The sequence below is a fragment of the Ips typographus genome, linkage group LG1 (genome assembly GCF_016097725.1).
Source record: "Ips typographus isolate SLU linkage group LG1, UJ_Ityp_2.0, whole genome shotgun sequence".
Lineage (NCBI taxonomy): Eukaryota > Metazoa > Arthropoda > Insecta > Coleoptera > Curculionidae > Ips > Ips typographus.
The window spans coordinates 26,559,280-26,576,488 of NC_138422.1; the positions used below are offsets into that span (position 1 = coordinate 26,559,280).

At 32.1% G+C, this 17,209-nt stretch overlaps 1 protein-coding gene across 2 annotated transcripts in view; it reads right to left on the reverse strand.

Annotated features, from left to right (window-relative positions):
* Nucleotides 1-4,487: 4,487 nt before the first annotated feature.
* Nucleotides 4,488-17,209, reverse strand: part of LOC145726172 (alkaline phosphatase-like) — a 115,931-nt gene continuing 103,209 nt past the window's right edge. For both annotated transcript variants that reach the window (XM_081975149.1, XM_081975152.1), the window contains exons 8-10: nucleotides 7,524-7,718; nucleotides 5,130-5,357; nucleotides 4,488-4,969 (exon numbers count right to left, since the gene is read on the reverse strand). In XM_081975149.1, coding sequence (XP_081831275.1) covers nucleotides 4,680-4,969; nucleotides 5,130-5,357; nucleotides 7,524-7,718 — 713 coding nt within the window. In that variant the 3' untranslated portion in view covers nucleotides 4,488-4,679. The remainder of the gene's footprint in view (nucleotides 4,970-5,129; nucleotides 5,358-7,523; nucleotides 7,719-17,209) is intronic.

Sequence of the window (17,209 nt, forward strand, 5' to 3'; positions counted from 1 at the left end):
GTGAAACAACTGACAAACTCTTTTTTGCTCTATTTCTGAGCATAAGTATATAACCCAAATATGCTGTTTTTCTTCGATTGTCATTAGTTTTCTGCTATATCCAACTTTTTTCAGTAGTTCTTTATTTGTGACTCTGTCAGCCACATTTCAAAAGCCTCCAATCTTTTAGAGAGCTTTGAAACCATACATAATAGAAACTAGAAACCTTAATTTAAATCCCTTCATATTAATTGTCTAATTGCAAACAGAGACCTGTATTTTACAATCTGATCTTTATGCCCTCATTTTGGTTCAATTGGAAATTAACTAATTAACAACTTATCACTGATTTATTTAATTAAATGTTTAAATTGCTGATCGCGATCTTCAAACTCCTAGTTTCTCGATTCTTACAGCTTATCAAAAGCTGGAAGAAACTGTTATCTAGTCACATTTTTCAAAACTCAAAAGTATGATGAAATAGTAGACTTTTTAGCCAACATTATTTAATAATCAGTTGTATTTTCTAATATGTTCTATCAACAAAAGCAGAGGAGCTTTAAAACAGCAAGTAGCTTTTCTCATCAGAGTCCTTCATTCTCTAGTCCTCTTATTTTACTGGTTAAGCCCTAACTTTCTCTCTTGCACCGACTTTTGTCGCATTTTTCCAAGCCCGGCTAACATACATTTCCCAGCGTAAGTATTACTTTTATTAAGTTCTATTTCACGCTTGGAAGACGGTCTTATTTCGGCTATCTTTCTCGACACATTCCGCCCGATTCGGGTGTATTTTTGTACTTTATTGCCTAACCAAACAAACGGCCCGGTTTTCGGATTTAGTGCCGGATTTGGCGGGCGGAATCTAATAAACCCCCGCGATTAATTGGATTACAAGTCGAAAAAAAAAAAAACCAAAAGTGAGGGCGACCCGACTCGTTCGATTCCCAGCCGTATCAAGTTCATTTGGCAATAATAAGTTCGTTTTCCAGACCAGTTTTTCTTTCTTCAAGGCTACAAAAATGAGTAAACATCATTAACGCCCGAAGGTCGCCCGTCAATCACAGAAGTAGGGCCCTTCTGTAATTTCATTTCAGATTCAGGAAGAGCAAATATCAAGTTTTCAGCCAAAAACTGTCTGTCTGGATAAAAACAAATTATTATTAAAGAATTTTCTTCTCTTTATGGCTGTCATATAGCTTTGAATCATTATAGAAAATTTATCTTTTTTTGACAAATTAATTTGTTTTGCTTCCTTTTTCCTGCTGTACCTTGCGAACATCAATCAAGCTTGTTTCGGGACGCGCAATTAAAAGTAACTTCATTAATCTTGGAAATTCCTTAACATTTTACCAGATTCCAAAAACTCACTATTAAGAACGTGCTTAAAAAATCAGGGGCTTTTTTAATTCTGTTACCTTTTGAAGCTTACTTGGTCAAAGATAATCTAATTTAGTTCATTTAACCTAAATTTTATAAAATAATCGATGTTTTGGATTGGGATTTCAAACTGTTGTAAAATCTAAGAAGAAGTTAAGAAATATAGAAATTAGATGCGGTTATTTATTGGTTTTTATACTAAGAAATGGATCAGATTCAAAAACCACTTAAACACGACTTTCACTGTAATTATTCGACTTTTTTCAATTACCACAGAGTACTAATTATCGTTCAGGGTTCTTCTAAAGAGTGGAGCAACGGAAAACTGTATATTTTTATGGAAATAGAATTGCTTTCTTCTTTTTGCATTTTTTCGTTTCGTTTCACTTTTTTAGGGGCCAAACTTGCTTAATAAAAACAATTCCAAAAAAAACTGGTTTAAAAAATGATGTCCTAAATAATTTTTAAACCTTAATTTTTAAAAATAATTTTTAATTTTTATTTTAGGGAGATATTCCCTCAAAACTGTTTTAAAAAACGAAACCTGCATAACTCCGTAATTTGAAAAAAACATCAAAAAAGTGTAATAGGAAGAGTTGTAGCGAATTAAATTCTCTACAAGAATCCATCAGGGCACTTTTTTCCTAAAAGGTCATTTGAAGAAGATATTCCTCCAAAACTGTTTTAAAAGAATAAACGAGTGCATAACTCCGTTATTCTAAAAAAAAAATATCAAAAAAGTGTTATAGGAAGAGTTATAGCGAATTAAATTCTCTACAAGATTGCATCAGGGCACTTTTGCCCTAAAAGGTCATTTAAGGGAGATATTTCCTCAAAACTGTTTTAAAAAAAGAAACGAGTGCATAACTCCGTTATTTGATAAAAATATCAAAAAAGTGTAATAAGAAGACTTGTAGCGAATTAAATTCTCTACAAGAATCCATCAGGAAACTTTTTCTCTAAAAGGTCATTTGAGGGAGATATGCCTCCAAAACTGGTTTAAAAAACAAAACGAGTGCATAACTCCGTAATTTGAAAAAAATATCAAAAAAGTGTAATAGGAAGAGTTGTAGCGAATTAAATTATCTACAAGATTGCATCAGGGCACTTTTGCCCTAAAAGGTCATTTAAGGGAGATATTTCCTCAAAACTGTTTTAAAAAACGAAACGAGTGCATAACTCCGTTATTTGATAAAAATATCAAAAAAGTGTAATAAGAAGACTTGTAGCGAATTAAATTCTCTACAAGAATCCATCAGGAAACTTTTTCTCTAAAAGGTCATTTGAGGGAGATATGCCTCCAAAACTGGTTTAAAAAACAAAACGAGTGCATAACTCCGTAATTTGAAAAAAATATCAAAAAAGTGTAATAGGAAGAGTTGTAGCGAATTAAATTCTCTACAAGAATCCATTAGGGCACTTTTGCCTTAAAAGGTAATTTGAGAGAGATATTCCTCCAAAACTGGTTTTAAAAAAAACGAGTGCATAACTCCGTTATTTGAAAAAAGTGTCAAAAAAGTGTAATAAGAACAGTGGTAGCGAATAATAAACATTTTTGTATAACTTTATATTGGCCGATATTTTAGGTTAGGATTGAAATATTGAGATGAGGTTTTCACGAGACAGTTTAGGCATCATTTGGATATTTTTTTCGTAAAAAATCATATCAATGCCAGCACAATCATTTCTACACATTATTCTACTTTTTTCTTTAATATTTTGAGCAATGAGCCAGCTCAATCATTTTAACACATTTAGCCAGTTAGCCTGCACAACCATTACAACAGATTCTTCTATTTTTCTCTTAAAAATTTTAGGATATTAGCCAGCCAAATTTATTCTACACATTTTTCTACTGTTCTCTTGAAATTTTTGAGCATTTAGCCAACGCAATCATTTCAGTACATTCTTCCCTATTTTTTTGAAAATTCTAGGCAATTAGCCGGCACAATCATTTTATTACACTCTACTACTATTTTCTTGAAAATCATGGACAATTAGCCAGCACAACCGTTTCTAAAGCTTCTAAAGGTTAAAAAATTGTGGACTCTTTTTAAAGGTCATATTTTCAATAAATGCGTTCACACAAATATGTTTCTCTCTTTTATTTGTATATATATTTTTTTCTTAGTTTTTAGTGGTAAAACAGATATTTAAAAGGAGTGCTCTTTTAATGAAAGGCATTTACAATGACATTTAGATTTTAGAAATACTTGTTATAAAAAATTAATCCAGAAGTATTTCTTTCACTTTACCAAACGATTACAAAATGTTGAGTTCAATGTAAATAAAAACAGCACCATTTTTTTATTTGTAAAAACAGTTTACTTAAATGAAACTTATTCCACATGAAAAGTGTTAAGCATTTTCCGGAAAATTCAATAATCAATAACTAAAATATAGTTTGTTTTATGAGGAAATAAAAATATTCTGTGAGCTGCACGAAAAATTAAACGTGATAACAGTGCGGCCTCCGTCATTCTACCGGTCGGTTTTTCAAAAAAAATGTAATATTGATCACTCAAATAATCCCTCGATAATTACGCTTGATACACACACACACGTGTGCATATGAATCGCATTATTATCTTTGTCAGTCAGTTTAAAAACGGGTGACAGAAAAAAACATGTCCGTTATGTGGTAATACTGAAAACAAACCAAAAGAGATTATTTAAAAAAACTAATTTGATTAACCGTCAAAATTGTCATGTTTTTAAACCAACCGACATAATGCATGAAAAAAATTACACCGCACACACATATACACAGACAAAAACAACCCCTTTTAATTATACACTGGACAGGGATGATATTGTTGTCCCTCGGTTTTGGAACTATGCTATCACTGTTTACACGTCCGTATTAAGTAAACAATTAACGTGGGCCTCGTAATGAACTGCGAAAACATTAGTTACAGCAATCGATTGTAGGTACACAATGAATAATATCTTTTCAGGGTGTTTATGATGATTTATTTCGATGAGGATAGTGTTTTATCTTTAAATACTACTAAAGATAGTTTAAAATGTGTCACATGAATCTAGAAATTCTTAGATGAAGTTTCAATCTTATAAACCGTTTGGGTTTCTCCTGTTTTGTTGGGTAACATTGAAGCTACACAAAAAGACCGTTATAACTATAATTTTATAATTACAATCAATTCAGTTAAAACTATATACAAAAATGTACATTAAACAGTTTGTTTGGTCCTTCACACTTTTTTGATAGTATATACACTTAGCACACACTCTATTAACTATTATAAAGTCATCTTATGTACACCTTCTTTAATTTTAATACCAACCACCCGGGACACCGATATCTAAGTGATGGAGAATAACTTTATACTCACTATGCAAACAGCCACAAAGTCACTAAACATTTCTTTTCGCCAACATCCAGAACTGACCACTCGATGTCCATCGTCGGCCATTACGCTGGACGCCACTGCGACTGGTTGTCCATTGACAGCGTTGCCGGATACTTCACTATGTGAACAGTTTTGTCCAGAGGTAGGGACGTAGTGATCTAGACCTTGGCATCGTAGCCGGTGTTCACCGAGGCACGCTGAGTATGCTATGGCGTGTGGGATGTAACTTTGGTCAAATGTACCTGAAAAAAAGTTGTTTTGTGTAATTTATTAGTTTTGAAAAAATTGATTTGGTTGATTGACAATTTTGACAAAACCCTTTCTACCAGCAAAAGAGAAACGGTAAAGTTAACCGGAAACTATATTTCTGATATTTTTGTTAAGCTAAAACTGGGTACCGACCTGCAAATAGCGTTGTTGCCAAAGGTCCCAAAGCATACACTGGCACATCTTCACCGGCATGAGTGCCCCATTGTCTTGGAACCGCCGCTCCATGCACCTGGTTCTTGTCTTCCATGGCTGACGTGGTGTTCATTGGGACAATTCTTGGGGTGGCAAATCCTGGACCGTTGCCATAGAGAAGAGTGGTGTAAGGTTGTCCGTCAACGTCTGATACTTTACTATCAGGTCCTAGAAACACAAAATAAATTACTGTTTCTTACGAGTCTCAAATATGGCAAAAATCAAAGTACATACAAGTAATACATAGAATTTGACTCACACGAATAAAAAAAACGTTTTTCCCGAGAAATTAGTTTTCTCTACCTTAATGGTCATTGTTGACCTAGGTCAAAAATAGAGTCTAATCTCTAGTTCTAGTCTGGCACAAACCCAACAAAAAAAGGAAATATTACTGACCTAGGTAAATAATAATGTCAATTATAGAGACAGATAAATTAGGTTGTTACTTCATGTTGTTATCTTAAATTTTGTTAATATTGGAAAAATGCTATATTATCCACGGTTTGTACAGCTTTTATTCTTCTGTCTAAACCTTGGTTAATAATATACTATTTTTATTTATTATTAAACGGATCAATTAAATTAGGTAAAACGAACAAGATTTCTAATGTACTTGTATAATGATTTTATTATTTGCTTAGGACCAATTCTCACAAATTTTTTTCCCAAGGAAAAGATTAAACACAACGTAATTGCTCGTTGTAAGTTCATTAAGCACTCTTGAAGAGAACCTTTTGTGCTGCAAAGGGAACGTCTTAGCCCGTCTTTTCTTGCACTCGTTAAACATTATTCAAGTATTTTACAGAAAGGTAATTCTGCACTTAATTTCAAAGCGACTAAACACTTGACCTGATTTCTGTAAATTGCTTACTTCCAAGCCAAACCAAATCAAGCTTTTCGGTTTCGTAATTTAATTATACAATTTTGAAATATAGTGAAAACTTTCGTTCAAACAAATTGAAACTTTTACAGAATTTATATAAAAACTTTTAGAAGAAAATAAATTGCTCGTTACTTTTTTATGGTAAAGCCGATTTAATCAAAATTGGATGGTTATATTTCTAAGGTAAGTACTTAAAATTTAAACTGTAGTAGAAAAGAAAAAAATGAACAGCAAAGGGCATACTGAAGGACTATAAATTAAACAAAATAAGCACAAAAGAAAGTGAAAGAATAGAATGGAATAACTTATACTAACTAATCTATGGTTCTTAAGTACTAATTTACATTTAAAAAATAAAAATAAAAATATTAAAATAAGAAGGAAATGAGAAAATTAAAAGAATAAACTCGAAACTGGGTTGAAACAAACTAGTGACTAAAGGACTTTAGTCACCTTTAAAGTATCAATGAAAAGATGCTAAATTCTACCTTATTAAATTTTAATAAAAATAGAGGAACCAGTTTTTAATGTAAAATCAGCTTTACACACACCGCAAGTGTTAGTTTATATAATACTACTGTTAGATGAACTTTTGCATTTCAGAATTATTGACTTTCAATTACTAAGAAGTTATGTCCGAAATAAAGGCCGAAATTTGCTTGAAGCAAATCAGTGAACTATTTCAGTTCTTCATCAAGTGTTTATTATTCATCATGTCGATGTCAACTTTCGATTATTGGCAATTTTTAGTACAAGTAAACAAGCGATTTTTCACAGCCTACAGGCATTTTGTGCCATTTATAATATTCGTAATTTGCATGGCTGTATATGGAGTTTAAATTGATATTCATATAAAAATAACAGTCAAATTTATTTAGACAAATTCTGATATTTAATTTTGTTGTGGATGTCGTTCTTCAAAAACTCCCTATTACAAATATGTGTGGTAATACTGCAACTAATTAAGAAGCTCAAAACTCTCACACTGTGTGTATTTATTCTGCTCGTCTGTGGTTAATGGATTTGCCTACTATAACAACTTTAAATGACTACCATTGTTATCCTTCTTTATGGTGTATCGTACCTCATTTGATTTATCTTTCTATAAGAAGGTCTGAAGCAAAGAAATGTCATGATATTACCTGTTTCAATCAAAATTTAATTAAACCAATCACTTAGGTAAACTTGCCGACAATTAGCTCAATTAACGTCTTAAGGGCACGAAATAAAGGGTAACACCTACATTTTCATGGTTGTTACATAATCTATTAGGTTTGCATAATCGATTTGAGTGCACACTTCATTAGCGCCCCTTTGAGCTGCCAGGTGTTTCCAATAATTTTCATCCTATAAATTCTAAAGTTTCTGTAACTTTCCAGGAAGGAAAATTCAATCATCTTCACAAAACAAACTTAACAATTAATTAAAAAATCATAGAGTAACAAACTTACCTAAAATAGGATGTCCTCTTGGAGTAGCCTGTCCACCAATTGTCAAAACATGAGAATGATCTGAAGTAACAACGATAAGTGTTTCGGTAGGGTTGACCATGGACAAAGCCGCCAACACTGCAGTTTCCATAGCTAAAGTTTCGTCCAAAGCTCGAAAAGCATTGTTGTAATGATGGGCGTGATCTATACGTCCGCCTGAAATGTTAATGTGTCTTCATTAAACCAGGTTAACGAATGCACGTGCATACATAAAACGTTTAGTTATCCGGGTTGCATGTGTAATTGTAGGGCGGTTAACTAAGTTTTACATCCAATTTTGAACAAAACCGTGGAAAAACACACATGTTACAAATTCCAGTTGGCGACTACCAAAAAAAAAATTATTATTCATCCCATAAATAAATTTTCTCTATCCCTCAGAATATTAGCGCTTCAACCCCTGCGATTATTCACTTTGACATTATTTACAGCAAAAGTTATACTGATGATATCAATTTATCTATTTCTCTTTAAAACTTTTATCTTTGAGTTATTAATGGCTTTAACAAAGAAAATAACACTGGACCCCGAGTGGAGAATCCATTAGGGACGGTCTGGCTACGATAACCTGGAGACCTTTCAGCCTGAGATGCTAAACGTGATTTTACCTTTTTTTCTGGGTTTTATATTGGGAAACTGTAGTTTGGGCATTTGTCTTAACTCTTCCTCTATAAATCTGATCATTTGTCAACTTAATCTGGCTCCTTTAACCGATGTATAGACACACCTAATCCAATACAACCAAACTACATAGGCAATTTATCACGAACTCGGTAAATTACATTCCCATTTTCCATGCTGCATCTTATCTTACAGCTAACCTATTAATCACGCAAAGATCTCTAGCCAGATGTGAGTATCTTCAGGGACCGCGAAATTAATTACTGATAGAGAGTGCGGATCTTTTGTCTTGGGTTCGGAGATGTGAGAAACTGGCCAATTTATATAAGGTTCGAGGCTTAACCGTTAAAGGAGGAGATTAGGACCTTTGTTGACCCGCAGGGAAAGTTCAGTGTTTGAATATCTTTCAGAAAGGTTATTCTGGGTTTTGGTATAAGATGCTTAGATAGAGTGACAATAAGAGGTTTTAAGCCTACGTGATCGATTTTTTTGCTTTCAGTTTCAGATGCTATCGGTTAAAAAACCTACTTTTATATTGTAATGGATCAAATGATGCCCTGTATAACCCACATAAAGTAAGTAATATTAAGTACTGATGACTATATGAGCATAGACAACATTATCACTAATGCACAATGTCACTATAATACAGCCATCTTAGAATATCACATATCAGACCACTCTGCCCAAAAAATATCCTTACCATTGCAAGGAAAAATAACTGAAAGCCATGTTGAAAAAATAATATTCAATGATGATAGTAAACTGCGTTTCCAAAAGCTACTTGCAGAACAAAATTTTTATAAATTGTATTCCTTACATAACAGCGCAGTTGACAATCAATGGGACTTCTTCGGCAAAATAATATCAGGCTGCTTTAATTCATGTTTTCCTTTAAGAAAAATGCCAATTAGAAATCAAGGCAATGCCAAGTATCTGCACAGAGACACCGAAGTAATTCACTGTAAAAAAGAATTAGACAAACTATATGTTTTAAAAAATATCAGTATTGAATATAGAAATAGATATATCGGAACAAAAAAGCAGTATGATGCTTTATTGAAAAACAAAAAGGCATCATACTACTCTACCATTATTAAAAAATCGGAAAATAAATCTAAGACAACGTGGAACATTGTGAATGAAATATTAGGTAAAAATAAAAATAGCAAGTCAGAAATAAACGTTGAAAGCGAGCGGAAGTTTGAAGTAGCAAATGAATTCAACGCAATCTTTCAAATGCGCCCACAAATCTTTAAAAGACATCACTAATATTTCTTTTACAACTGAACAACTTATAAATCCTGAAGTCTTCTCTCTTGACATGGTCGATGATATAGAAATCCTAAACACTGTAGCGACCTTAAAAAATAAATATAGTAGCGGTCATGACAACATATCCACAAATCTGCTCAAAACCATAATACCCAGTATTGTTAAGCCACTAGCTTACATAATCAATAATTCACTTAGATTCGGCATATTTCCACATCAATTAAAATTGGCAATAATAATTCCAATACACAAAAAAGGCAGCAAAGATCAGTTCGAAAACTATAGACCCAGCTTGCTAACAAGTTTTTCCAAAATTTTTGAAAAAGTAGTATCTAACAGATTTATCGACTTTTTTTCTCACCATAACATATTCAATGAATCACAGCATGCTTACATAGAAGGCAAATCAACACACACCGCAGTATTTCACTTTGTACATTCTGTGTTAGGTTCCTTAGAAAACAAAGTCATACCACTGGGAGTATCTTTGGATCTGTCCAAAGCATACGATACATTGAATCATGACATTTTAGTTACTAAACTAAGTAATTGTGGTATAAGGGATACGGCACTTGAATGGGTAAGGTCTTATTTGGCTGGGAGGCAGCAACAAATGATGATTGATGGAGTTCTTTCGGATAGGCTTGAAATGTCAATAGACATACCACAAGGGAGTATACTTGGTCCTTTACTGTTTTCAGTTTACATAAATGACATAACAGAATTGCTAGAAGAAGGAATCAAACTTGAAATCACAAACTACGCCGACGACACAAGCCTGTTATTGATGGGCACTACTATCACATCAGTTTTCAGAGATACTAAAAAAATCTTAGAAAAAGCTAACACATGGTTTTCAAAAAATCAACTTGTTTTGAATAATTCAAAAACACCTGTCACAATTTTTCAGACAAATTTGTCAAATCTAGACATTCCACTGGCAATAAATCTTAACAATGTAAAAATTCAAATTACACAATCGAATAAGTTTCTTGGAATGATACTGGATAACACATTGTCATGGGATGCTCATGTAGATTATGTTGTGACAAAATTACATAAAGTGTGTTATAGTTTTCGAATTGTATCAAAATATGTGAAGATGCCAACTATGAAAATGATGTACTATGCAAATTTAGAATCCCAGCTTAGATACGGAATTATGTTTTTTGGTCAATGTTCTGACATCAACAAAGTCTTTATTTGTCAAAAGCGAAGAATAAGAATTATGTTGGGATTAAACCCAAGAGAGTCATGTCGAGGAAGATTCAGAGAGGTCGGATTGCTTACTGTACATGCAGTGTATATACAGGAGTGCATATTATTGTTTATTAAACACAAACATTTATTTCAAGAACATGCTCCAAAAAATACACTGCCAACTAGGCCAATACACTACATTCTACCAAGACATAGGCTGAGTCTATGAGCATGGAGCATATTATAATTGTATAAGATTTTTTAACAAATTACCACCAAGTATTAAACAAATAAGCCATACCAACCAGTTCAGGAAACTCCTCCATGCATTCCTGGTGAAAACAGAGCCTTATACAGTGTCTGATTATCTGAATCTTGCTCCAACATAAAACGATGTATGTGTAAGTATATTGTTGTGTAATTTGTGATCATATTTGTTTATCGCAATGTAAGTTAAGTGAAATGTATGTAAATGTGTAGTTGCTTTCATTTCTTGTCTTTTCCTTCCTTCCTTCAGAAATTTGACGTTATTTCGCTTTATGTTTACAATTGCATAATTTTGAAATAAAGATATTTATTATTATTATTACTATAACCTTCAGATTTATAAGAAAAGCACCGAAGAATAAGCTGAAAAGTCACATTTAGCTGAAATCTTGGTTATTTTGTTGATACAGGCCAATGTTGCTTTTTTGTCAAACTTTTTATAGTTTTTTGTACTCCGACAGGAATATTGGTTATAATTCATTAACAGTTTAGAGAACCGATAAGTAGGCAATTGCCACTGGCTACACGGATAAGAAATCACACAGTATAATTTTAACTGCTAGATATGACAAGTCAGTTTTAAGAGAGCACAAAGAAAACTGCTAATAAGCTTACATACAATATCTGGGAGCAATATGGTAAAAAATATCAAAATTGAACCAAAAGAATTGATTTACAAACCAGCTTCGAGGTAATCATAAAATTAAAAAATCCGTAGGGTATTTGAAGTTTCTTAATTACTGGAAATCCACCGCAGCTGATAAAGTTATTACAAGATTCAGAAATCTCAGATTCTGTGTTTAACCCGAGGCCCAATCCGACTTTCAACTTTATAAAACTTCCGTCATCTCTTAATTTTTCATTTTGCCGTTCTCTAACTTTATTAGAAACGGTTTATTACCCGCAACGAAATAAGAATCGGACTAAATTTTATTAATTCTTAATAAGTGAACACGCGGCCTAGATGAGAAGAGAATGCTAATGCACCAAGTCATTTAAGTGAGAATGTCTGTTGCTCTCAAGTAGGTCATAGCAAAGTAATTTCACTTAATGAACTTTGAGCTCCATAAGCTAAACTTCCTTATTGCCGAAGGCATAGGCAAAACTGTTAAAGTTACTCTGGGAGCGTAATACCCGTAAGCTGAAAAAAGGCAGACGGTAATGGGTTTATATGCAAGGTTCGCTCTAGCTGAAAAGCCTTTTTATTTTCTATTAAACAAGGCTCTTGTAGGACCGACAAAAACTATCCGTAAGCGAAAAAGCGAGCTTTCCGCCCCCGTTTTCGTATAGAAACTAAGCGAATTAAATACGTAATGCGAGGAAATGCAAACTAAGATGGATCATCAAAAAAGTTGAAAAGTTACAAAGCAAAAAGTTTGTTTTGTTTTTAAAAGAGTAGGAAGAGCAAACCACACGAAAAGTCCGATCCTGTAAAACAAATGCATTTTGTTGCTTTTCAAAAATCTCATAATATCAGTGAGTTTACACTAATTTTGAGTCAAGTTAGAAAAAAAAAATTTTTTTACAATTTTTTACTAAATATAGTCAATATACAGGGTGGTCCAGTTTTAAGTGTCGATAATTCACCATTCGATAGTCCAGAAAAAAATAAGTTGACATGCATTATGTCATTTTTCTGAAAAAGGCTTCCTAAGGAAGACAGAACTCCAGTTTCTATACCAGAAATTTCTCCAGAAATTTTTTAGACTATAAGTAGTGTAAAACTGATCATTCAAGACTAAATAGTCTAAAAACTTGTTATTTACTACTAGGAATTGTTTTAAAATTCGTTTTTTTATACTGCAATCCATTGTCGAGTGTCTGAAACTGGATTTCAAACACGAAAAACAGTCATTTTTTACTACTAAAAGTAGTCTAAAAGTTAATTTTAAAGGTAGAAATGACTTTACTTTGATTAAAGATAGTCCAAAAGTCTATTTTCAGGACTTTATTTACACTGTACAAACTGGCCTGAAGTCAAAACCTTGTGAAGATCGAGAAGAGCCTTAAAACTCTATTTTTCAAGCTAAAATCAGCCTTAAAGCACTAAAAAAGTCTAGATTTGTAAGAAATGGTCGAATTTTTAACACTGAAGTGTCTAAAAGTCTGTTTAATAGTGACAAAGCTTGAAATGGCTTTGAAAAAGCATTTTTAAGTCTATGGATAATGTTAAAATTGTTTTTTAAGTCTGCTATGTCAAAAACTTGTCGAAGATATTCTTGATTTTCCAAGCTGAAAGCAGTTTAAAAAACCCTAAAAATAGTCCAGAGTTCTAAGAAAATGAAAAGCAAAGTAAAGAAGCTTGAAAAGTTAGTCTTCAAGTTAATTTTCATGAATCTAATGTCCATATCCTGTATTTAAAACTATTTTCAATACTAACGTATTGAAATGTGTTTTCAAATTATGAAAACTTACTTCAAATTCAAATTTTCTGATGTCACTTTTCGTTGGTTCAGAGTCACAAGTTTTTTGTGTCTAATAAGTCAATTTTCAAAGTTTAAATGTGTGAGTTTGTAGTCACAAATTCTAGAGAAAGTAATTTTTCATGTCTATAAGTCAATTTTGAATACTAAAGTTCTTCAACTTACCTGAAAACTATGACCACTGGCTACAAAGACAGTTTTTAAGCCTCTCAAGTCGATTTTCACAGTTTTCAAGTCAGTTTTCAGGACTAAAGTCTTTCAATTTGTCTGAAAACTATGAAAACTGGTTACAAAGACAGTTTTTAAGCCTCTCAAGTTAATTTTTAAGTTGGGTTGGGTTAGTTTTGGGTTATTGAACGTAATAACTCAATTATCTCGTAAACGAAGTTTCAAATCAGAATTTTATAAGAAGGATAACCTGACTAACCCACTTATTTTTGCAAACTGAACAAGAAAAGTAAAAAAAGTGTAATTTTTGAAAAATATCTAGTGATGTAGGAAATAAGGCCGAAAATGAAAACAATCTTTCTGTATCTATGCCACTGGACAGTTTTGATAAACGTCATTAGGAGTATTAATTTCATAAGTACTTGTTCCAAATTTGATCAAAATTGCTCCAACTGACAGTTATGACAAGAAACTGATTTTTTTAACTGAATTTTAAACGACAGTATTTTCCTTAGGAAGCATTTTTCAGGAAAATGACATAATGCATGTCAACTTATTTTTTGATGGGCTATCGATTGGTGAATTATTGACATTTAAAACTGGACCACCCTGTATACAATTTTCTATCTATTTGTCTGTACTGACTGAATTGAGAATTATATGCTCGGATCACATCATGTTCTGCTAAATTGCAGAATTAGAACACCTAACAAATTTTAAAGCAATGGAATGTTTAATTAATTTTCAACGAAATTTAAATGTTAAAATTGTAAATGCCAACATTTGAACGGAAACAAATTCACTCAAATTCTATGCACCGAATAGTCGTATCTCGGAAATACCTAATTGCTGAATTTCCTTTTATTATTTAATTCGATAATTTCCAGGGCTTTTCATTATAACGAGACCTCAGCACCAATCTCTATCAGCCTGCTAGCTTAATCACCACAATTTCCGGATTTATTGCCGCAACAATTAAATTAGAACCTATTGTTGATACTTAACGATGGTTTAGCCATTATTATTAAGATAATATAGAGAGAATCAATGTTAAACGATGTTAGCTAGGGTTTAGTTAGTTTTGAAACATTTTTCAACTTGAAACATTACATGTTTTAAAAATGCCAATTTGCTGTGGTTCTTCACAGTTTTAAAATATTAATTAACCTAATTAAGTTTGTGTCTTGAACCTAAAATTTTATTTAGGAAAATCATTAACCTAAACCTAGAATTTTCGTATTTGCATCCAGCTAATGTCTTAGTAACTGTGTAATTACTAGGTAATGAGATTTAAGCTAATAACCATTTAAGTGCATTTCAACTAAATCCCCTCCAATTTAAAATCGCATTTAAGTGAAAGTCGGACATAACAACCCTCGATACGGCCGTTAAAAACGCAATAAACCCCCCTTTAAACTAGATTAGCGAGTCATAAATTCAAACCGGGAATTTCCTAGTTCTGTTCGGCCTTCATGGGGGGGCCCAGAAGATCTTTTTCAGAGATAGAGTTGTCCTAGAAATGCCTTCGCGTCTAGTTTGCCTAATGCGCCGAACGGAATTTGCATTTTAAATTAACCGCGTTGGTTTTTGGACGGGCCAGGAGGCGAAAGGGGTTCGAAAATCTATAGAGAAGATACCCACCGGAATCCTAATTACTAGTTAGTTTTATCCAAAAAAGTGGGAGTGTTTATGCTAGCTTATTAGCTGCTTAGTCATTTTGATGCTAAAACTCAATTCAATTAAACAGACTTTAAATACTAGCTTAGGTTTTTAAGAAAATAGCTAAGACTAAGCCAGAAAGCTAAATTTTATCGATTTGATTTAGTGAATCTAGCTAACTTATTGGCGCTGAACAAATTATGGAAATATACAAGAAGCTGTAATTTTTGTGATCTTATCAAAATAAGAAAAAAAAAATTAATATACAAAATTTTTTTTAGAAAATATAATGTGTAACTGATTTTTTATGCTTTGTAACAATACAAATAAGTATAATATACAGGGTGGTCCAGTTTTAAATGTCAATAATTCACCATTCGATAACCCATCAAAAAATAAGTTAACATACATTATGTCATTTTTCTGAAAAAGGCTTCCTAAGGAAAATACAGTTCTTCAAATTTCAGTTTAAAAAATCGTTTTTTTTGTCATAACTGTCAGACCGTTGAATCAAATTTGGCACTCTAGAAATTAATACTCATTATGAATGACGTTTGCCAAAATTCTCCAGAAGCGTAGATATAGTAAGATGGATTTCATGTTTTTGCCTTATTTTCTAGGTCTTTAGATATTTTTCAAAAATTACAGTTTCATTTAATTTTATTTTCCACGATGAAAAATTAATTATCTCTTATACAATTATAATTTAATACTTCGTTTACGAGATAATTCACTTATTACGTTCAAAGACCCAAAACTAACCCAACCCAACTTAAAAATTGTCTTGGAAACGAAAAATTGACTTAAGAAGCTTAAAAATTTTTATTGTAGCCAGTTTTCATAGTTTCCAAATAAACTAAAATTTTTTACTTGTGAAAATTGATTTAGAAAAGATAAAAATTGATTTCAGAAGATTAAAAATTGTGTTTCTAACCAGTTTTCATACACATCCAGAGACTTTAATATTCAAAATTGACCATTCATAACCACTTTTTCTAGAATTTTTTATTACAAATTCATACATTTAAACCTTAAAAATTGACTTGAACACCAAAAAGTGACATCAGAAACGTAAAATTTGCATTTGAAGTAAGTTTTCATAATTTGAAAACAAATTTCAATATGTTAGTCTTGAAAATAGTCTTAGATACAGTACATTGACATTAGATTCATAAAAATTGTCTTGAACTAACTTTTCGTTGCTTTTCATTTTCTTAGAATTCTGGACTATTTTTAGTGTTTCAAAACTGCTTTCAGCTTGGAAAATCGAAGTTATTGACATAGCAAACGTAAAAAACAATTTTTACATTCTCCATAGACTTAAAATATCATTCTAAGCTTTCTTACTATTAAATCGACTTCTAGACACCTCAGTGCTAAAAATTCAAGTATTTCTTAAAAATCTAGATTGTTTTTAGTGCTTTAAGATGCTTCAATACTATCTTTTGACTTATCAGGCCTAAAAGCCAGTTTGGACATTGTCCATAGTCTTGAAAATGTAATTTCAAGCTTAGCTTCTTTACTATTAAATTTCTACACTCACAGGTGCAATAAATTGTAGTATCTCTAAGAAATTCAGACTGTTTTTAGTGCTTTTTAAGACTGAAAAATTTGGTACCAAATGCTACGATATTAGTCTTGAGAAATAAAATAGTCCGAAAATTTAATTTACTTCTAGTCTTGTTTCAGAAAATTGAGTTGTACACTAATTAAAGTCCTGAAAATAGACTTTTGGACTCTCTTTAGTCCTAGTAAAGTTAGTTCTAGCCTTAAAAATCAACTTTTAGATTATTTTTAGTAGCAAAAAATGAGTTTCATGTACAATACAATCTTTGTCTTGATTTCCGGACTGTTTTTAGTTTTTACCAGTAAGGCAGTCTGAGAAAACGAATTATGAGACTATTCCTAGTAGTTAATAGCAAGTTTTTAGACTATTCAGTACAAATTTGGACTTGAATGTTCAGTTTTACACTATAAAACGATTTTTTAAATTGAAATTTGGTGGGCTGTATCTTAGGAAACGTTTTTCAGAAA